The following is a 24,085-nucleotide window of genomic DNA, read 5'->3' as shown; positions in this document are numbered from 1 at the left end:
CGGATCATATAGATGATCCGCTGTGGCGACCCCAAACGGGAGCAGCCAAAAGAAGAAGAAGAAGACGAAGAAGACAGTCTGATGAAAATGCTTCTCCATGGAATAACAGTGAAGATGGAAACAAAATAACGTCTGAAATACATTTTCTACTGGTCATATTATAAATACTGCCTTGAGACAAACACTAACTGGACACATATGGAGACGAACACCGCCCGGACGCATCCAGAGCCAAGCCGTCTCGAGACAAACCCCACGTGGACACATCCAGATACAAACTCCTGTTCGGACAGAAATATCGCCCGGACACATTCAGAGACAAACACCAATCTGGACATGTCCGGAGACAAATTCCCATCCACAGACATCCGGAAATAAATACCATCTGTACATGTCTGGAGCCAAACTCCGCAGGACACGACCAGAGACAAACACCGTCCAGACATAACCACCGTCCAGATATGTCCAAAGACAGATAGAGAGTGAGAGAGAGAGGACACGAAACTTGGTGCACACGTTGGGTGTGTCGCAAGGACAAATCGATTCGATTTTGGTGAAGATCCGAGTCCGGATCTGGATACGAGAATTATTTAATTTTCAATGTGATTCTTCACCATTGAGAGATAGTGCTGAACGGATATATAGCACGATATCACAAAAAGTGGTAGATGGATTTGGATGAAACTTGGTGGACAGGTTGGGTGTGTGACAGGGCCGAATTGATTCGATTTGGTGAAGATCCAGATCCAGATGCGATAATTATTTAATATTTAAAGTAATTCTTCACCAATGATAAATCAGCCCATAAACGATGTATAGCATGATATTTCAAAAAAATGTTTTGGACCCGATATGTTCTTGTGGATCAGGAATTTCATGGTGGAGGTATGTGCTCGACCAAGTGCCATTCTAGTTGTTTTTTATTTGTCTCGAAGTGTAAGCTTTTTGCCAACCGATTCACTCTGTTTCACTTCCTTTGGGATCCTTTCAAAGACTTCTCCAGAATTACTGGACATACCATATTTAGCGTTCAGATCCCTGATCCAGGGTTCATCACACTTGACGAGATTAAAGAGTGATTCAGATAATCTTTGAACTTTGTACATGTCCTTTTGCAACATCCTGCAATCATTTATTTTCCCTGACCATGCGATATAATTCAGTGTTATCAGCAAAGGCCTTTTTGAATTGAATTGAATTTTCATCGACACTTTGACCCCTTTCAGGGCATGAGAGCATAGAAAACATAGTAATACAGGTGTCTGCAAAAGGACAAGTGTTTGCCTTAGTGTGGCATAATGATGTTAAACTTACAGATCTATAATTTTATGGCACTTTTTGGAACCGTCCTTGAAAATTGGAGACACATTTACTTTTTTCCCAAGGTAATTGGCAGCACTATATATTACTGGATGGATTTGCTGCAAATTAAGCATATATGATGTATAATTTGGTGCACTGACTTCGCATATATGATGTATAAACGAGTGTGGTCCATAACACCCAGTTGCATTATTTGGGTTTAACTGCACGATTCTCTTTTTTTTTTACATTATCGTCTTTACGAACCGCATCTGTGATTTTCTCACCAAAAAATTATGTTCTTGTCGAAGGATGTTAACATGCATCACAAACAAATAAGAGTGAAACATGTTGAGAACCTCTCACCTGCAGCAGTTTGCTTGTCTTTAGCACCTATTCTCATTTTAATAGAGCCATGCATGAGTGTGTCAAATGTACCTGATTCAAGTGTACTGGAGAGTTGGAGAGTGGAGAGTTGCTATAGCAGGTTTCCTACAGAAACTATAAGGTTGAAGAATACCATTGTCTTCCTAACTTGCTTTCATCAGAAAATAGAAGTCTTTTTTGTTATCCCCACTTCCAACCACCATCCACACCCCAACATCAGTGTGTGTCTTAAGATTATAGTGATGACGAAGGTGACATTTTGGAGCAATATACAATTAGCCAATAGGGTATGACCAATTTGTGTTGGGAGGTTGAAGGTAAAATATCAACATGAAGTCAATGAAGTGAGTATCTTTCATTCGGTGGTTTGCATTCAGTCATTCAGTAGTTTGGCTTACAGTCAGGTGGTGTGTATATTTATGCATCTCCACAAGTCTTCGAGTTAAGGAATTTTACTGCCATTCATAGTTACTATGTATTTCCTGATTATTACATCGCTCATTGTTATCATGTGTACATCAGCGATATATTAAAATGAGGACACGATTGGAATCCGAGTTATCTTTTTGGGTTACAACATGTATGAATGCTAATGAGATGTACATTTGAGTTTGTTAAGTTACCAGAATAATGAAAATAAAGGAATTAAATGAGAACATTCATTTTTGTAAGTCTTGCCTGTCTTCAAGGTTTTTCATCCATCCATTTCTCCAAACAGAAGGACTACATGATCCCGATGTATTTATCCAACATTTCACAATGCAAGACAGCAAAACAATTTGTTGTTCTTGTGATTTGTTCATTACGAGACGGTCATTAGGACTGTTTAGGGGTGATGGATAGAGCTTGTGATAACAGCTGAAGCACAAATGGTCTCTTCTTGTTTTTAACGCCTCCTTGGGGAGGATGTATTCATGTATTCATGAAACAAATAAAATGTTTCCATGAGGTACAAAACTACATTGCCTTCGAGCTTTGCACTCTCCCTTTCATGCAAGCATCATATTCATATTGGCTTTGGTTCATCTCAACCAATCTTGCTTTTGGGACTTCAGAAAGCAAAATACTTGCAGTCTGGTAACTTTCAAACCTCATTAGCTTGAATCAACCTTCATTACCCAGAATGTACGAAAATTTGTTCATGGCATTAAAAAAATCGGGCCCGAAGGGGGTCCATGGGGTTGCCCCCCAAAATAGGTATTTGCTTTATTCTCAGAAACTGCACATGTAATTCTGATGAAACGTGACGACAACCTTCATCACTCTTTATGTACCAAAGCTTGTTCGCATCATTAAAAAAAAAAAATCGTGGTCGAAGGGAGTTTACGGGGATGGGGGAGATTACCCCAACATGTGCATTTGCTTTATTCTCAGAAACTAGACACCCAATTCCAGTGAAAGTTGACCACCACCTTTATCATCCGTGATGTACTAAAGTGTGTTCACTACATTAAATAAATTTGTGTATAAGGGGTTCTATGGGGGGAGTGTGGGGGGGATGGGGGGGGGGGTTGCACCCAAAAATATCTATTTGCTTTCTTCTCCAAAACCACACACACAATTTCGATGAAACTTGACTACAACCTTTATCACCCATGATGTACCAAAGTTTGTTCATGGCATTAAAAAAAAAATTTCCATCGGCATTTACTTTCTTCTCCATTACATATTTTGTGGGTGATCCATGCCTACCAGTGGATCCCTGGTTATCTTATCCAACAGCTACCAGGTGAGCGCCCAGGGGATATTGCCCCGATGTTTATTGTTTATATTTAAACAGATACAGTTCCTAGTTCAGACAGCATTTGCTTTGATGTGTTATCACAAGCTCTATAATTTTGGATCATATTTATTAAAACTGGAATTTTTTTTTTAAACGTGTCTTTGAAGCAACCAAATTGGTATCAGAGAATAAATTTCTCAGGAGATGAAACAGTGAGTCAAAGTGGCATCTACACAAAGCTCTGTGGCACAGGTCACAGGCCTCTGACCTCTATTTCTTCTGTAGAAAATAGCTTCCCCTCATTCTTAACAACAGCAACAATGTCTTGATGTTTTAACTAAGGCATTTTTGTGTGCTGAGCGACGTGGGGCCCTTCTTCGAAGCTGGAACCTGTGGCATTTTCCTTTTGATGTGCAGGGTGCAGGGAAGGTCTTTATTAATATCCTGCACATTTCTGAGCACCACCTAAGGCAGGCCTCTTCAATAAAGGTTTATTGAGGGGCCTCACTGCAGGATGCTCAGCATTTTTTCATCAAAGGCCCCAACTTTACCATCTCCCCCCTGCCCCCTTGCCAGTGATATGGGGAAATGGGAGTCAATGCCACCCACAATTTTATACTTCAACAATTCCCTGCTCGCTTAATCTCCGAGATTATTGTTTTTCTCAATCGACGAGTGAGTTTAATTTACTTTATTGGACTTGTGCAAGCTCTGTCCAATACAAAAGTAGATTTGGAATTTTCACCGGAGACATCAGCATAATAATTTTGAGCTTGCCTGTGTGGTGTCGGAATAAGTGGTGACTAAGTTTCTGCAGCAGTTATTTATTTTAATCCTAACCTAACTACATAAAATGATCATTGTGTAACATTATTGTGAATTTCTGGTGAATATCAACTCATTAATTAGTAACATCTATGTTATTCAAGATGAAAAGGAAATTGATTGTGTGGTGAAAAATATGTGAGATTGATTTAGAACCCAAGGTTTCTGCATTTCATTTCCACTCACATACTGTACATATTGGCAGTGTGCTGTTTGTATGGTGACAATGTCAGTCAATATCCTCTCATGAAGTTGTGTAACTTTCAACCTTTTTAATATACGGTTGAAGGCTCATGGAGGAGCATAAAACATTGATGGATTGACAAAGTTTCAAAGCAACAACACAAACTGAAGGAAACGGATGGGGACTGGACTGCTACTGACAGGCAGAGGTTATAAAAACTATATAAGACCAAGAAGGAGGATAGAAGTCAACATGAAGGACCAGTGGAAGGCATCCAACGTCTTGTGGGTAAAGGTGGAAAATCAAAAGATTTTCAACAATTTTCCAGACATTAAACTAATTTGAGGGGGAAAACAAACAGATGAAAGTAACAATTATACACATTGTGTTTGGTGGTGGTACAGTAAGCAGGCATTGATCAGTTCATGTAGTACAGACCGACATTTCCATCTGGTGATGCAACTCAGTAAGGTGTACTAATCTTTATGTTTTCCTTCTTCTTGCATTCGTTTTATAAACAAAAATGAAATAACTTAAAATATAGTGAGATAAGGGAAGCTTATTCAGATGATTTGATCAAGAGGGCAGGTGACTAATCAATTTGTGCCATGTATTGCCTTTCATCCGGTTTGTGCCTCTTACATGCGGAATTGAAACGAGGTACACTGCCCATATTGCAAGCAACCTTGTTGATAGGGTTGCCATAATCCAACGCAACGTTTATCAAAATGTTACGTACATTTCAAAGGTCATCGCACTCCTAACACAGCCAAACACCACATTACTAACATAGGAAAGGGAGAGATGTCAAACTCACAAGATACATGAGATATATATTTTGTACGTCACAACATATTTAGTTTCTGACTTCATATCCAAACATGTAAACTTTAATTCTCATGAAAAATTCATCTCTTAGACTCATCCCTTATAAAATGTATTGACTATGTTTGACTGAGTTTGTGCATCTTCCTCGCGTCGTTGGCCACATTAGGCTGCCGAGGAAATTTCATTGGCGAGGGGTTACAATCATGAAGGGTTGCCACTCTGTCACATGATACTCGACTAAATGTGCAGAAATGTACAATTTGTTCAGTGTCCTGGGGATAACTCGCCCACTCTTTGTGAAAGACAGCGTGGGGTCTTTAACGTCCACAAATTAATGTTTTCCGCCAGGATGCCCAGTTTAAAGTCCATTCGATTGGTGGCAAACACAGAAATCCTTGCGCTGCATTGGAAACACCAGGATGGCAGTTAATAGCCAATTAGAACCCAACCGAGACAGCTCAAAGGGGGGTGTCATCTCCATGGTTAATACACAAATGAATTCTGCCATCTTGATGTATATCACAGCAATTTAATTGTTATTCTGGCAAGTAAATAAATAAATAAATAAAGGAAAAGAAGGAATAAACTCACCCATTCCTAGGAATGAAATGTTTTTGTTCGTAAAAGGTAACTTCTCAAAACAAACTCAATTTCCATCAAATAATCATATTGCCAAAACCCACTGAATGAATGCACTTCACTGGCTGAGCATGGAACAAGCATGAAAAATCACAATGACAATGAAGGGAGCAAAGCAAACTGCAGATATATATATATATATATATATATATATATATATATATATATATATATATATATATATATATATATATATATACATACATACATACATACATACATACATACATTCATTCATAGATACATACAATGGGATTTGTAATGGTCTAGTGCAAAAAAGAACGAGATGTGATTAGCTTCTGGATGTAGGAAAAAAAAATCTGATTTAAACCCAGATCCCAAAAGGCCTGACAAACCTAAACAGATCAATAGTTTTCAATTAGAATCAATTTTGTTGAAAGGCAGCTTGTTTGGTCACAACACAGAGGGAAGCCAAAAATTGGTCAGGCGTAAGGCAACAAACATTGCAGTGATGAGATAAGTGCTTAACAGCTAAATGTACATCATTAACTTGCCTTATACTGGTTTAGCCTTTAATGTGTCGAAATTGTGTCAGGCAGAGCAGTTATTTAATTACATGGACCAACATTGAAATCTATGAAAGTTCACGTTCACACACATCCCATCATGCCCTGAGACCCATATTTACTACAGCCTTGTATTGAAGTCAAAGCACCTCAACATTACATCAGACATGGGAATGATGCTGTAAAGTTTAAAGTATCTGATGTTACACTTTATTTCTAGAACTCCTATTGGTTTATGCAATACAAAGTCAAGACTCATTGAGGAGCGAGGACATAGAACAGTTCACGACGTAACAGAACAAAAGAAACAGTAGAAAGAGTAACAAAACAAAAAGAACAGTAAAAAGGAAACACAAGTCAGCAAGATGAGGGACAGACAACTGCCATGTCTGCGATGTGAAAGTGATAAGCCCATAAACTCAACTTCATCGTAGGAGATTCCAAAATCTTGAAAGCCTTGGTGGTTTTCACACGTCAAGCTGAGCAAGGTGTGAGGCAGAGACGCCAGCCAAGAGGGAATATCACTGTTCCATCAAGCTGTGGATGAAGGCCTTGCATTTGGATAAGGCTTCAGGTGTGCTAACGAAGGATTTTTCACAATTGAGGATGTCCAGTAAAGTGACTTGCTTTGCAGGCCAACTTTGAAATGTTGTTTATTCAAGAAAGAAAGACATAAAAAGCTTTCGCCCGCAGCCTGATGGAGTATTGCTCTCCCCTCTGGGCTGGTGCTTCTGCCTCCCACCTTTCTTGGCTTCACACTGTGGAAACCAAAGCATTGAGGATCATTGGTATCTCCCATGATGAGGCTGAGTCTTTAGGCCTCTCACTCTCTCACCAAAGCAGATCGGTGGTCTTTCTGTCTTCTACCGTCTCCTCTCCAGTCTCGACCCCCCCCCACCCACTCTGTCTGCGATATGTCCTTCCCATCTTTCTGCAGGGCGCTCTAGATCCACCAACAACCCCCTTCTTGTAAAACTATCAAAATCACGAATCACTGCTCACCTTCACTCTTTCATTCCTCTTTTTTCCCGCCTTTGAAATAAACTCTCACACTCTCTTCAATCCCATTCGTCCTGCCAGGCTTTCAAAACAGCTGTTCACCACCACCTCTTATCCTCCCCCATCCAAAACCTCGATCTTTTCTATCCCCGTTAATGCAACCCAAACCCACCTCCTTAAAATTCCCTGCTTTCCTTCCTGAAAGTGCCTGTAATGTCCATCCTGTAAACCCCATGTTCCCCACCCCATCCCTCTCCCTTCAAAAAGATCTCCTCATGTCTATTCCCCACTGTTTTATCCTTTCCTCTTCCGCCCCTCTTGTCTCATGCCCCCTTGCTGTGCGCTGTGTGTTAGCTCTCATACAAGCTTCGTCAATGTATACAAAAAAAAATCATAGCAGATGGTGAGACCCTGCAGTCCATCCATCCATTGGGACCATACTTTGTGCAGAGCTTTGGTGCTGCATAAGCAGGCTCCTTGGCTAATGGGTACAATCCTGGACAGGTCACCACTCCAACACAGGATACCAGCAAGCTGGCACTCATTTTGCCAACCTCAGGATGACAGGCAGAGTCAACCCCACCTGGGATCAATTAAACTGCTGAGGGAGATTTGAACTCAAGACCCGATAATCCCAAGCCCACCACTGTAGCCATTAAGCCAACACCAGGCATAGACCCTGGAGTGAATGAACTTCTTTAAGAGGATTGTTACCAAAGTGCATGGTAGGGTTTGTCAGATGGTCCTTTTGGAGAGAGAGAGCGATTGTGTGATATTTGGCAAGATTGAAATACATATTCCAAATGTTTGATCAGCTTGTGATTATATCAAGGTCTGGAGAGAGGGAAAAGGATGCTGCCTGCCTAACTGAAGGATGAGGGATGCCTATCTGAAGAATACTTATTGACTCAAGACATTTTACCTTTTAATATTTAATTGATTGGTAAAAATTTCGAAAAACATGTTTTCACTTTGTAATTATGGGGTATTTGGTGTGGATCGGTGACCAAAAAATTTCAATGAAATCCATTTTAAATTCAGGCTGTAACTCAACAAAATGTGACAAAAGTTGAGGGGTGTGAATACTTTCTGAAGGCACTGTATATTGTGAAAAAAACCATGTTCTCACCAAATCTAGTGTCCCGTCCAAAACGTCACGTGACCTTTTTCAGGCTCCCAGAGATTGGTGGGTGGGTCAGCACGTGGTGGGTGGGCCGGAGAGAGCCGGGGCGCCATTGTTGGCGACAGACGTGGCTCTAAGTTCCCGAGTGGAAAAATTTATCGAGCTCACTGACGCGCATGTTTTAATGCGATTTCAAGTGATTTTGAAAGACCCTCGACAGCACCGTCGCGCTGATCGTTGATAGCTCCGTCTAACGGAATGAGTTAAATCCGGAAGAGTGTGATCGTTATTCCTGGATATGGTTCGAGCGGAGCTGTGAGTTGTACGACCTGTTTTTGGAACTCTATTGTTGCCAAGAGTTCTGGCAGGTTGTTGTGTTGTGTATTCAATTCTGTAACCAGCCATTTTTGAGATCGAGCCAAGAAAATATCGTGCCTACCCCTGGAGGCCGATTTGACACACAGTGGTGTGTTTTGTTGTTCTCTTTGTCCACACGTGGACTGCTTGAAGCTCGGACATTAACGGCAGTATTCCGTGCTGGAAGATATTAAACAGCAGGATCACGATAAATGGGGGCTCATCCGGGATCATTCAAGTAAGAGACATTCGAACTGAGACAGAAATTCCACAGTGGGCTGCCATCTTCCTTCATCTGATCATCGTTCCCTCACCAGCAGACGCCATCTTGGAGGGATTTTCTCACTATAGGATGCTATCTTGTGTTTACGCCAGTCATCGGCCAACAACAACAAAAAAAAGGTGAGTTATTTGTACGTTGCATTTTCTCATTGGCAATTTGATGTGCGGTGGTGTTATTGGGTATTTCGTGTTGTATTTTCCCAACAGAGCATTGTGTGCAAATTACGTGTATCACCCCAATATTGTTTGCCTCCCCTGTGTTAATTGCCCCGTCCCATGTGGTGAAAGATATTGCTGAAATATTTCGACCCAGCCTCCTTTTTGACTTTGGGTTTTGTGCCCTTGTTGTATGATAACTCGTAGCCAAACCATGTCGGCTGGATAAGTGAGAAATCAACCTGATCAGGTTGACAGTCCCGTGGGTGACGATGTGAGCGACACAATCAGCCTTGACACGGTCACTGAACCCGATATGTTAGGGAGCGATCCCATCATGACTAAATGCCTGCGTTCGACCTTCTGGTCCGGGCTGACCCCGGTTCAACAACTCAACATGTATAACAGGGAGAATGACAGGGAAAACAGGCTGAGTGACTCAAGGAGCATGACGCAGAGATAGCTGAAAGAGCAGCGGCAGAGGCTGAACGTGTCAGAGAGCATGCGTGGCAAATGTTGACTGAATGACAGCGGGCAGATGTGTCTGCTGCACCAGTTCCGGAAATTGTTCATGTTCGTTTTCCGGACTGGACGGGAGACACGAAGCCAGAAACGTATTTGGAGATGGCGGAGAAGTTGTTGACTTCCGGTGGCATTAATGAGAGCTTTTGGGTCAGCCATCTTGTTAGCCATCTATCTGAAAAGGCGAGGGAGGTATATGCGAGGATGGCAACCGAGGACGTAAACGAATACCGGAAGTTGAAGGCCAAGATTTTGAACGCCTATGCAATGTCTCTGTGTATTTATAGGCGTAACTTTTTCAGTTGGACTCGTCAGTCCAGTCAAACCTATGAGGAACATTCGCGGGTCTTGTTGGAACAGCTGCAGAGATGGTTCGACGGGAGCAGCGTTGAGTTACCTCCAGCGGTTGCAGAACTCCTGGTGCGTTACCGTATCGATGAACAGCTTCTGCTGGACTTAGCATTGTTTCTTGTCGATAAAGACACTGTTTCCTTGTCATACTGCATCAAGTTTATTGATAAACATGTTTTGACGTGCAAAATGTTGCAAGCCACGCAGTCGGATCGTAAGACAGAGGATTCTGCGGTCAAGACCATCCCCCCCCCCCCATCTGCCCGGCGGCAAGATCGAGGGGAAGGGTTCCCCGATGCCCTCCGCTGGTGGCGGTCGCGAGCTGCAGGCCAGGGCACGGCCCTGGTGCGATTTCTGCAAATGCATGGGGCATGGTGGAGACTGCTGCTTCTCTCTCCCAGCTAGTACAGCCTATCGAGGGAATCCGGCTGTTAAATCAGAGGGAGGTCAGTGGAGGTCATCAATTGAACCCTTGCGCATGACGGTGGCATCGGTGACAGAGGTCACTGCCACCGAGGCTAATTCCGTTCATCCTCTGTATCAGGATTATTCAGGGACAGCTTTAGTGGGTGGCCCTGATTCGGTGGTGAAGTTTAAGGCCCAATACCTTCGGGATACTGGGGCTACGCTGTGTGTTCTCCAGGCGGGGGTAGTTCCGGTCTCTCAGATGCATTATACCGGTGAGTATATCGTCCTTCGGGGCATTAACCAGGTTCCTGGCCGGTATCCCCTTGCTCTCATCGAGGTCCGGAGTGACATTTTTACGGGTCCGATGACCTGTGTGGTGGTACCCTACTACCCGGTACCGGGGATATCATTGCTGATTGGCAATGATGCAATGGCCAGGGAGGAGTTATTGACTCTGACCTGTGGGGTGGTCACTCGATCCCAGAGCAAGCAGGCAGAGAGAGTGGCGGAGTCAGACGTATCTTCACTCTGGCCCGAGGAGCCTCGCGCCTCGACTCCAGCCTACGACGGTGACGTTGCTTCAACTGAAGTCCACCCGAGCCTCCAGTTTGGCCAACTTCAGGAGCCGGCTCCTCAGGGACCATTCCCATCTGTGACACGGTGACTCCAGCTACTTGTTCGCCGGTCAGCGAATCCGGTGAGGAGGATCAGTCCTCCGAGGCGGTTAGCAACCCCAGTTCTGTGCCTGAGGTCACTCCCGCGATGTCTGCGGAAACCAGTCTAGTGGAGGATGAGCATTTCGATCCCACCTTTGCCACCCTCTGAGAAATGGGAGAAGACTCCGAGCCTGGACGAACAGGCTACTTTGTGAATGGTGCAGGTGTGCTGATGCATAAATATTCCCCCCAAGAACATGTCCTCCACCCAGACGTGGAAGGTACGATAACAAGTTGTCGCACCGGGAAGTCATCGTCAGTCAGTCATGCATTTGGCCCATGACAATATTTCCTCAGGTCATGTCGGAGCGGCCAAGACCTTAGCCAAGGTCAAGGATCGGTTCATATGGCCCGCCATGTCACGAGACATCAAGCGCTATTGCGCTAGCTGTCCCATTTATCAACGACTCGGAGAGGGAGTGGAGGTTTTCACGGCACCGCTAAAGCCCCCCCCCTCCCATGATCAGTCAGCCTTTCCAGTTTGTTGCCGCGTATTTTGTCGGACCGTTGCCCAAAACCAGCTCCGGGAAACACTATTTGCTCATGGTCATGTCAGGCTACCACGTATGCAGAGGCTTATTCCCTGGAGCAAACTGACTCCGCCCATGCCATAGAGTCTCTCAAGGATATGTTCAGTAGGCATGGGCTTCCGACTAATTTCCTTATGGATCGAGGCAGTGTGTTCTTGTCAGAAGTATTCAAAGGATTCCTGTCCGAGCTAGGTGTTCAGCACCGGTCTATCAGTCCGTACCATCCTGAATGCAACGGCGCCTGTGAGCGGTTCAATGCTACTTTCAAAACGATGATCAAGGTGGTTGCTGATCAAGTTGGTGGTGAGTGGGATCAGGTGATCCCCTGGCTTTTGTTCGAGTACGGAGTGCTCCATATCGGAGTACCGGGTATACTCCCTTTTCTTGCTGTTTGGTAAAGAGCCCAGAGGGCCCTTGCACCTCCTGTTTGAACGTTGGGTAGAATCCCCGCCATCCACAGAACTTTCCATACTGGACCACATTCACGAGACTTGCTCGAGGATACACGATGCCTTAAAAGCGGCCGTTATCAGCCTGATGGAACAAGCCTGAGAGCAAAAGCTCCATTACGACAAGAAGGCGAAGGCGGTGAGTTTCATAGCTGGCGATCCGGTTTTGGTCCATCTGCCACATGCCGGAAGGCCCATGGTAACCTCTTATCAGGGGCCTTATCTCATCCGTGAGAAAGTCGGGAGCCATACTTACGTGGTGGACATGCCAGACAAGAGGATAAAAAATCGGATCGCCCATGTCAACGCCTTGAAGCCGTGGGCAGGGCGACTGCATACGGTCGCTCTAATAGGTGCCGTGGAGCACAGCAGCAACATCCTAGGTGACGGAGGCAACGCAGGCGGAGTATATCACTCCAACTCCCTTCGAGGTGTCCTATGACCCAACTCAATATTGGGTGGATCAAAGACCCACAAAAGACAGTTGCCGCTGTTGGAGCCTTTGACTCAACCACAGAAGAGGGATATGCAGGTGCTGTTTCGGGGCTACCCTAGTCTGTTCTCCGGCGGGAATGGAACCATGAGAGGTGTTCTCCATAACATCGACACCGGTGACCACCCGCCCATATGCCAATCATTCTACCGTGTGTCCCTGGAGAAAACTGACGTCATGAGACAAGAAGTCTCCAAGATGTTGGATTTGGGTGTCTGTCGACCCAGCAACAGCGAGTGGGCCTCTCCGCTCATTTTAGTCAAGAAGGCTGACGCCACTTGGTGGCCTTGCGTCGATTACCGTTGCCTCAACAGCGTATCAAAAGGGGATTCGTACCCGCTACCCCGTCTTGATGACCTGGTTGATCGTCTCGAGACCGCGAGGTTCATCTCTGTCCTTGATGCCTTGAAAGGCTACTGGCAGATCCAGCTCACCGATCGGGCGCGTGAGGTCAGTTCCTTCTGCACGTCTTTTGGCCACTTTGAGTTCACGGTTATGCCGTTTGGAGTCAGGGGCAGCCCGGCCACCTTCCAGCGAGCCATTAACCGGACTCTCGCTGGGCTCGAATCAGTCGCTGTGGCTTACATCGCCGACATCTTGGTGTTCTCCCATACATGGGAAGACCCCATTAAGCACCTCCAGGCTGTCTTTTCACGACTATCGGAAAAATAACGTGACTCTCAATGCCGCCAAATGCCATGTGGGGCGAGGCGGAGTGAAGTACCTCGGTTATGAAGTGGGCAGTGGGCAATTGGCTTCGGTCAAAGCCAAAGTGACGGCCCTAGTGGATTTTCTGCCGCCCGCCACCAAAAAGGCTCTCAGACGATTCTTGGGAGTTACCAGTTTCTACCGGCGGTTCATTCTGCGGTTCTCAGAAATCGCTGCTCCCTTGACCAACCTTCTCCGTGGCAGTAAAAAAGGATCCATATCTCTTCTGTGGACCTCAGAGTGTGATGCGGCGTTCGATGCGCTGAAAGGAAGCCTTGCCAGCCGACCGGTTCTAAGGGCCCCTGATTTCTCCTTGCCATTCCAAATTTCCACCGATGCATCCGATCTCGGGATCTCAGCCGTGCTCACACAAAACGAGGATTATGTTGCAAAACCCGTCATCTACTACTCTCGCAAGCTGTTGACCAGAACTACAGTACTGTGGAGAAGGAGCTCCTCGCTATCATGGCGGCATCGAGGTTTTGCTGTCTACATTGGCCATTGACCCATCACCATCTGCAGCGACCAACACCCGCTCGGTTGGCTCAGCCAAGCCAAAACCTCCAACCAGCGTATTCTGCGCTGGGCACTTCTCCTCTCAGAATACGACCTCACAGTCAAACACGTGAAAGGAGTGGAGAACAGAAGTGCTGACTTCCTTAGTCACCATCTAGTAGACAAGGAGCACCAAAGTTAAGTTAAGCCCACAGGCGGAGAGGGGATACCGGTTTGGGGCCCCTTTGTTCCTCCCGAAGGAGCCTTGCTCCTCGGTCCATTTTCCCTCCTGTAAACGCTTTCCCCAACTTAAGTTTGGTTCCTTTTGTCTCTCAATTGTGGTGCGGGCGATGGGTAAATAAGGTGGGGTAGATATTAATGTGGTGTAGTGTGTTTAATATCGTGTTGTAGATAAACATTGTTTATTGTACAAGAATGTTAACGATCACCGCCATCATATTGACCTGTGATTTGCAACTAGTACAAGAACTGGTTTCAAAATGCTGTCTATCCGACGGGTTTTACTTTAGGTGGGGAGGACTGTGAGAAAAACCATGTTCTCACCAAATTTAGTGTCCTGCCCACAATGTCACGTGACCTTTTTCAGGCTTCCAGGGATTGGTTGGCGGGTCGGCACGTGGCGGGTGGGCCGGAGAGAGCTGGGGCGCCATTGTTGGCGACAGACGTGGCTCTAAGATCGCAAGTGGAAAAATATATCGAGCGCTCCGACGCGCATGTTTTAATGCGATTTCAAGTGATTTTAAAGACTCTCGACAGCACTGTCGCGCTGATCGTTGATAGCTCTGTCTAACGGAAAGAGTTAAATCCGGAATCATTATTCCTGGCTATCGTCGAGCGGAGCTGTGAGTTGTATGACCTGTTTTTTGGAACTCTATTGTTTCCAAGAGTTCTGGCAGGTTGTTGTGCTGTGTATTCAATTCTGTTACCAGCCATTTGTGAGATCGAGCTAATAAAATATCGTGCCTTCCCCTAAAGGCCGATTTGAAACACAGTGGTGTGTTTTCTTGTTCTCTTTGTCCACACGTAGACTGCTTGAAGCTCGAACATTAACGTCAGTATTCCGTGCTGGAAGATATTAAACAGCGGGATCACGACAATATATAGTCACATCATAGGCTCACTGGCGTGATATGCCTCAGTGCTGGGATCCTTTGTCCAAGGAAATGGCCAAACAAATTATGTGTTTTACTACACTGCATTTATTTATTACTCTTAACAGTTTCCCTCCCCACCCAACCAAATAAGTCAAATTGATGGCACACGCACAGGATTCAGATGGCTCAAATACATTATTTTACCTTTTAAAGGGTTTATTTATAATGAACATGGGGGAAGGTGAACGAGACGAGGAGTTTGGAACAAACCATGTGAATTAACATACACAAAGAGGGAAATGGGGACACACAAACTTGTATACAATGATAAAATAGAAATAAATAAAACTGAACCTGCACTCGGCATCACAGATGACACTTATATAAATATTTTAAATTGCAGGCGAGGATTTTCCTTTGACTATGATGTGCAAGGTGGAAGGTGATGATGTAGCCTGTTCTGGAAGCCAGCGATGAAGCAAACCAGTGAAGAAGTAAACCAGCAACAATCAGCACCTCAGGACTTGCACAATGAACGAGCCCTCATGATACTCCTCTGCTGCATGCCAGGAGTTCTGGTGTCCATCCTCTCAACTCCCCTTCATCCTTCTCTTTCCCTGGGAGTTCGCAAGTCTCCATTGTCTCCTCTCTCACTAAGGTTTCTTCTGCGTGCATTTTTTTCACACTCAAATCCTCCTGCATTCCAGCAGCTCTCATGTGTCCTTTCTCTCATCTCCAGTCCCTTCTTCTTCCTCTCCCCTCTGTCCTCCTGAGCAGAGTCCTCCTCTGGGCCGTCCTGCCCATGGAGCGGCCCCAATAAAAAAATCCACTGCCAGCTTCCGGGCCCTTCCGTACATTACTGGTCAGATCATGTTTTGGCCCTTCATAGGCCAAGTCACCCCAAGTATGCCCGAATATATGGCCAACTTTCAAGACAACCCGATCAGTATCAATACGACAGAAAAGAGTCACAATAAATATGTCTGACTTCCAGCTCGGTGAATGCAGTCTTAAAAGTTCATATTATTGCCGGCCATGCCAGGCCCAAATAGATTATCATTCAGTTCCAAGGCTTGTGACGGTCCATGGTTATTGCACTACTCTGGCGCCAGATTGAGGATTGCTATGTGAGCTGTAGATAATAAAAGACTGCAGACTGGCATCGATGCCTGCTTATATTGCAAAGTACTTCTTTTTCTATGACCCCTCTATCCTGCATCTCTGTTATCCCCCAAAGTCCAAAATCAATTGTTAGTGCTTGCCACAGTCTTGTAGAGAGGATGGGTGGGTGTGGCAGTGTGGCAAGGGGAAAAGGTTATTTTAGCAGAATACTTCTGCCTGTGCCCCTCAACCCCTCTACAGCTGGGTAAAAAAAGAAGGCTTTACTGTTCGAGGTACAACAATTTGGAGGAAAAAACCTCTATCCTGTCCATGATGTTCCAAAACGGTAAACACAAAAGGCATGGATTGGACATTTTTACGCACTCATAAAATCAATAAATGACTTTGCAAACATTATAATGTCTACCCATATGCAATGCCAGTAACATACTTCTGAGATAGTCAGTACACCCAACTTGCAGAAAGGGTGCAACAACAGTTTCTAAATTAGGCAGTTCCCACAGCTATGGTGTAAATATGCCCAATTTACACCTGCTAAAATTCTACAGAGTGCAAACTCAAAAGTTGTTTATGTGATTAATTAGCAGCAAACAAAACCAATATAATTGGCTTTCCTTGCCTGAAGACATGCTTTTATTTTCATGGCAGAGGGCTTGCACTATCTGTGGCTAAGTATGCTTGGGACATGCTTCCCAAGAGTCACCTCTGACGGTGGGATGCTTTACTTCTATTGATGTTTTGATACAGATTCCCTAATTACAAGTGCACTGTTGTTTGCTATGCCCATGGACAACCCTTCCTATCTGGTTACTTAATAAATGATGATAAGACCAGAGATTTATATATCATTCAAAAATACTTGACAATAATTTTCGTATGGACGACACAAATCATGAAATACAAGCTATTTAATTGTTTTAAAATTATGGCACAAAAGTCACCACGCCAAGTCAAACACAAAACATCATAACAGTTTGTTAGAAACCTATGAAAAGGCAACAATGAAGTTTTGTATCAACTTTTCAAACATAAAAAAGACCTAATTGAGGCCAAAGTACAGTTGTAAAAGGACGGCAAAAATATTTTGGCTGTGTAAGAATTTCATGTCAGGAAGGAAGATTTCTGAAATGACTCGAGATATAAGTTTCTTCCAGATGAACATTGAGAAATAGATTGATTCACCAAACGTGCCATTCAGCAACCACGGAGTGTGGAATAGAGGGAATGTAATGGTAAATAAGCCATTATTATTTACACACAAAGTTGCACCAACCGGCTACCTTAGCGATTCCATTTAAAGCCTTGCAACATATTTGACTCATTTGGATTATATAATTTTTATGACCAAATATTTCACTGGACATGTCGTATTAATGTTCTACTATAAATGGATGAAGTGTGTGTGTGTGTGTGTGTGTGTGTGTGTGTGTGTGTGTGTGTGTGTGTGTGTGTGTGTGTGTGTGTGTGTGTGTGTGTGTGTGTGTGTGTGTGTGTGTGTGTGTGTGTGGCATGGTTATGTGGAGTTCCACTGGAGCTTTCTGATATGGAGTGTGACACACCAAAATGATCGTCATGATCTCCTGACTTCACTAGGCTAATTAAACCCCAAAAATCCGGAAGAATTCCCATATTTTGGAATGCATGCCATGTTAAGATGTATTCAGCAGCTTACTGCATCCTTCCACCATGGCATGACATTCTAATTACAAAATATATATCAAAAACAATGATAACATTGTAACAAGCATATGAAGACCTGGGTGCAAGAACTACTTGTCACATTTTTGAGTAAAAATTAGCTGTGACCAGGACTATAGTCTATAATGGCCAGAGCATCATTTAATACCAAAAAATGCCGAAAATAAGTACTCAAGGCCTGTATATTGGAATATGGTCATTGTTGAATTCACTAAAATGTAGTGCAAGAAATACCCAAGTCCATAATGTTTCAGCAAGAAGTTCCTAAGTCCATGACTGTCCAATCAAAATGCTAGTATGTGTCACGTGACAAGCTATGAAATAGCGACCATGGAGGCTGGACAGCATGGTGTGAATGAGGATAACCCTGATAACAGGCATGACAGGGGCAAAAAACGTAAAAGAAAGCCTGGAGACTGGGCTTGAAAGAGAATTAAGGATGCCAAAGCATCAGGTATGTAGTTTCTATGCATTATACTTTGCTGGTACTGAAAAAGGCACTACATTCGTCATCATCTTTTTGAGCCCTCATAAAGGTGGCCATGGTATTTTTATACTCTTAAGAGTTGACTTTGCTGAAATATTTCCGATCTGGTATGATTTTCATGCAAACTTTCTGAGCAGGAGGACTTTTCTGAGTGAGGGACTTGTGATGTGAAAGACGACTGGCACCAAAGTTAGGTTTTCTTTTATTTAAGACATTAATTTACGATTTAACTGAGTAATTTTGGACTTAACTGGGTAATATTGTAATTAACTGAGTATTTCTGCATAAAATTAAACCACGAAAGGCAAGGAGACATAGCAAAAATGACTGTTTGGCAATCAAAAATGAGCAATAAAGGGCTTTGTGTGTTGAAAGTACCCAAGTCCAGCCATTTTGTCGCAAAAAGTACTAAGTTCAGGTACTTAGCCACAAAAAGTACTTAAGTCCAAAACTAATTTTCTCGTTTTCTTCGTAATAAAGGATTCTTTTTCAACAAAAAAGGGTTTGTCTGCTCTGTATAGCCCTGGAACCAGCAACAGGCTCCATAGTATGCCACTTTTAAAAAAAGTATCTTCAGCATGTTTTGAAAACTTTGATCCTCAATATCTCAAAAGTGTTATTTTGTGACTAAAGTACTTTTTGCACTCAGGTCTTCATATACTAATTATTACTAATAATTAATATTAACGACAATAATAATCTACCAATATAAAACGCAATGTGCTTGTGTATTTGTCTGTCCCCTTTGTAAACACAATTCGAGTGGGGTTTTAAAGGCCAGTCATTAAACATGACTGGGTGTTCACTCTGGTCATAAGATCAAAAATATACCGAGGACCCAAAAGACCACAAGGACCCCAAGGACGCAAGTCTACCAGTCGGCTATCCACCCCAAAACCTCCTCCTTCAAATTCCCTGCTTTCCTTCCTGAAAATCCATGTGGTGTCCATCTTATTTACCATGTGTACCCTGCCCCATCCCTCTCCCTTCACCAAATCTAATGTCTCTGTTCCCCACTGTTTTGTGCTTGCCTCTCCTGCCCCTCTTGTCTCTTGCCCCCTTTGTTATACTTTCTGTGTGTTAGCTCTTATATGAGTCTTGATATTGCATTATAAAAAGCCCTGAGGGCCCCGAGGACCCAAAATCCCCTCAGGACTCCAAGGACCCAAAAGCCCCCAAAGACTCAAAAGACCCAAAAGACCCTGACGACCAAAAAGACCATGAGGACCCGAAATATCCTGAGGTCCCAAAAGACTCAGAAGACCCCGAGGATCCAGAAGAACCCAAGGACACAGAAGGACCCAAAAGACCCTAGGACCCCAAAGACCCAAATGAATGATGACTTGGTGTTCACAACGGTCTATTTTTCAGGAGGAAAATAACTTGAAAAACCTTTTTCATAAAAGAGTAATTCCGTCTCTTCTATTGGAAATTTAGACGGTGACTTGCAACCACACCTTATGGTGGTGTACAGAAGAATTTTCTTAAACAATAAATACAAGGTGGTGGTAGGTGAAATTCCCCGCACATAATGTGCAACATGTGCAGAGTAAAATGAGTGTTCATTTACGTCTGTAGGGTGTCGAATAAATAAAGAAAATATAAGCACACCTGATGCTCGGCCGAGGCCTCAAACTTTGGCATGCTCACGAGGCTGTACTGTCAAAACGAAATTTCCCATAAAATATAGAAAATATGATTACATTTATACATGTAGTGTTTAATAGAACTCATTTTCTTGCTACGAAACATCATATCTTCCAGTCTCCTTGAATAGCTTGAATACAATAATTTCAACCCATCATTTTTACCGTCTTTTATTCTACAAACTTATGTAGTAGTATTAGTAGTATAATTTGGCGATGATAATGACAAATGTGTACTCCCCGCCTTGACCCAATCTCATCTGTACTTGATGAAAAGGTAAGCTACCACTCAAGCAGCAGAGCGGGCAGGTATGCTACAAGTCTGTGAAGAGCAATGAAAATTTGGTCCAATGGACTCTCAGACCCACTACTATACTTAAAATGATGTCATAAACGTTCCTCTGCATCATGATCAATTTAAAAGATGGGTTTTTAAATCGGCTGCGAATGAAAACGTAGAAATGAAATTTATCGACAAGAAGGGGAAATATTACTTCCTTGCAAAAGAAAAAGTAGAACTAGCACACAAGTAAAAACGACATAAAATGTCATAGCCACCGTTGTTTTCATAATTTTACTGTACGGAGTTAAAATGATAGCCAATATTTATCTGCAACTAAAATGGCCAGTTGTTTTCCAGTTGGCCATCTTTGATGAGATAACAAAATAATGTGAGTGGTATGTGTATGTCATCATGTATTGTGCTTGTGCCAAGTTTGAACAAAATCGAACCATGCATGTCTGAGAAATGGTTGGGGACACATTTAAGTAACAAAATGACTGCCAGTCGGCCATCTTGGATCTGTTTTCCAAATAAAATAACATGCTTATGTAAGCCATCATTCCTTATCTGTGTACCGAGTTTGAACAAGATTGGCAAATGCATGTCCGAGAAATGGTTGAGGACGTGTTCGACACCGTTTTTTTGTTTTTTACAACTAAAATGGCCTCCAGTCAGACATATTTGATCACATCGCGAAACAAAATGATGTGCATATGTACACCCTCATGTGTTTTCTCTTTGTCAAGTACAAATAAAATTGGTCCATTCATTTCTGAGATATGGTTGCGGACGCATGCATGCACGGGAACAAAAATCAAGACCAAATCCCATAAGCCCCTGTTTCGGACTGAGTCCAACAGGGGTTAATAAAAAACGTCTCAATATCACACATACCTGGTGAATAAACTTGAAGACAAGATTTTATTTTTGTTTTTTCACTTTCAGCAAATGTGTAGGAGTTGATTTTTTTAAAAGTTGCTTTTTCTTGAATCAAGATAGTCAATGCATGTACAAAGCCCTACAATAGATAACAGCTTTATGAATGGAGCAATGTCCACCACTCTTCCATGATTTATCATCAATAGAGGCCAATGTTTTTGTTTTTCCCTTACTCATTTATGGGATATATAGTCTGGCGTTGATTTAGCAGATAGGGTGGTGGTTTGGGACCATCACGTCATGAGTTTGAGCCCCGTTTTCCACTGAATTAACACCAGGGGGTTGATTCAGCCTGTCATCCTTCTGAGGTTGGCGAAATGAGCACCAGTATACTGGTAATAGGGGCACTGCATCAGCAACATAGCTGCGCCCCTAACCAATCATGCAGCCAGCAGCCAAAAAGGCCGCACGCGAAGGGATTTATGGGATGTGGCCAGTCCTGCTTCAAATAAAACATTTAGTTGTCATTTTAAGTTACCTTTAGAAAATGATGGTTTACATTCTCAATCAACTGCAGTCACTGTAATTGTTTTTCTTTGCCTGCATTGCAAATTGGTAAGAATTATAGGGTTTTGGTGTGTTTTTGATACAGAACCAAGATTTATGTTCAAATAAAGATGGTGTGTCATGAAGTAAAATTTGAAGGTGATGTAATTCTCAACATCACAACACGTTTGAAGTTTGATAATTCAGGTTATGGGCCTGAGAAGTGTTATTAGCTGAGATGTCATCGTGCTTTATGTGAATGAGACACGGCAACCACAGAATACAAGTGAAACAGTACACTGCCAACAAAATGTTCAGAATGTTTGAATTAAACAGGGAAAACGTGAAAAGGACAATTCGTTTTTTTTTAAATCAAACTTTTATAGTTAATTCCGTGAAATAAATATTTGATGTGTATTGTGTGAAACTAAAGTCAATCAGCGAGTGATTTAGGTGAACATTTTTTTCTCCTCCAGTTAAAAGTGGGTCAGATCTCATAGTGGCAATGCAGGCAAGCAGATGATGATGATGCATACTTCCAATATGTTTGGCAATGGCTTTCTGGAAGATGGTATTCGACTCTTCCTGCAGGAACAAGTTCCCAGAGGTTAGAGGTCGAGCTCACAAACTTCGATTGAGGATGTCCCAGAGGTATTAGATTGAGTTAAGGCCAGGGTACATGGCAAATGAAAGATTTAGTGCTGCACAAGGAAGTCAGTCTGGATGATTTGCAACCCTCGTGGGCTATAGATATGTAGTTGTTGCCGAGGAAACCACATCAAAGGTGATGTGCAAATGGGACACTTTGTCTGATGATGTTGTGAAGCGAGGCTTATCCTGTGACCCACCATTCCATGATGGGTGGTTCAGTTTTATAAGTCATGTTTATCCCAGCCCATGCCATAACAGATCCTCTAAACCTGTCATGGGTAGAATGTTGCAGCTAGAATGACACTTTCTACAATGGTGCTAAATACGCAATCTTCTATTCTTTAAAATCCAGAAATAACTTTAATTAATCAGACCTAACAATAAATTGCAGCAGCTGACTGTTTTCCACCACAGATGGTCATGACACTAGTGGAGTCGATCCTGGCAAAGATGATTTCTCATTGAAAGTCAAATATAAGGGTCTCATACATGCAAATCATGTCTTCTTATGGTATTTCTGATTGTCTGGTTCAATATTTATAACCAGCACGTTGACAGCGTTAAGTAGCATTTCCAGTGTAACACTGGGAAATAATGATGCTTTCATCCTGTCTATAGAATTTGCTCAATTCTGATATATTTAATATCTATTATTTATTCTCAATATCGAAGATAGGCATGAGGAACATCCGGCCCGTGGGCCAGATGCGGCCCATGATATGTTTTGATCCAGCCCGTATGATGATATTTTATGGAGCTATCATTTCACTCGAAAATACCAAGATTAGGAACATGTGTTCCTGTTCCCGCCAACATGCGCACTCATCAAAAGTAAGCAATCTCTGAAGTCACATGAGGTAAGTTACTTTACAATAGTTATGAGTATTACTGATTTAATAAAATGTGCATAGTGTCCGATGTTATGTTTGTTTAGTTTCATCAACAATCAAGATGTTTAGGTACATTGCAACAATTTTATATGTGCAGTCAAAACAGTCAGAATGATTAGTTGCATAACTTATCTGCAAATGTGTTGTTAAATTACTAACACATCACTAGGCATACATCCAGCATGCAACAAGTTTAACAACAGCTATTATTGTCCTCCGACGAGGTAAAATTTCCCCCAATTTTTTGTTTTAATACAAATTTCCCCTAAACAAGACTCAGAGCCACTGAACAGAGAAAAAGAAGAAGAGGCAAAATTGGTAAAAACCTTCACCTCGTCCTGAAACTGTGCATGAGGGTAACTCGGCCATGCGGAAAAATGAAATGTCCTACCCCCATTGGGTGCTTTTTTTAGGAGGCACTATCTCCGAACTGGATGGCTGTTGGCTCGCAAAAGGAGCTCATTCGACCTTTGTGAGGTGTTGTTTTTAGTCCTGGCGTGGTGTCACAATCGCCCCCTCCCCACTATCAAAGCCAGTGAGGGGTGTTGGTTTCATCGCCGACAACCCAACCATGCGGCAGGTAGCACACTGTGTTACATGTTCCCAGAAGCAGTCCCAAAAGACTGACCTGACACGAAAAATTGATCAAAGGGATACACTATGTGATGCTGTAAATGTTAATAAAACGGTTTTTTAAATTTACCTTGATTTGTTTGTTTATTCCTTCAATAAACAATCATCCAATCAATTTGTGTTTAGCCAAT

At 43.0% G+C, this 24,085-nt stretch overlaps 1 protein-coding gene across 5 annotated transcripts in view; it reads right to left on the bottom strand.

The window, feature by feature from the left end:
- Window positions 1–23,762, bottom strand: part of LOC147026515 (uncharacterized) — a 335,422-nt gene extending 311,660 nt beyond the window's left edge. For all 5 annotated transcript variants that reach the window (XR_015058377.1, XR_015058379.1, XR_015058378.1 and 2 more), the window contains exon 1: window positions 23,654–23,762. Coding sequence is in view for 2 of the 5 variants with exons in the window: in XM_085881978.1 (XP_085738104.1) it covers window positions 23,654–23,718 (65 nt within the window). In the remaining 3 variants the exon portion in view is untranslated. The remainder of the gene's footprint in view (window positions 1–23,653) is intronic.
- Between the last annotated feature and the right edge of the window lie 323 nt (window positions 23,763–24,085).

This window comes from Eptatretus burgeri, chromosome 5, assembly GCF_056783735.1.
Source record: "Eptatretus burgeri isolate ZD-2024b chromosome 5, Ebu_testis_v1, whole genome shotgun sequence".
Lineage (NCBI taxonomy): Eukaryota > Metazoa > Chordata > Myxini > Myxiniformes > Myxinidae > Eptatretus > Eptatretus burgeri.
Note: the sequence above shows the minus strand (reverse complement) of the source record. Positions and strands in the feature narration are given on the sequence as shown.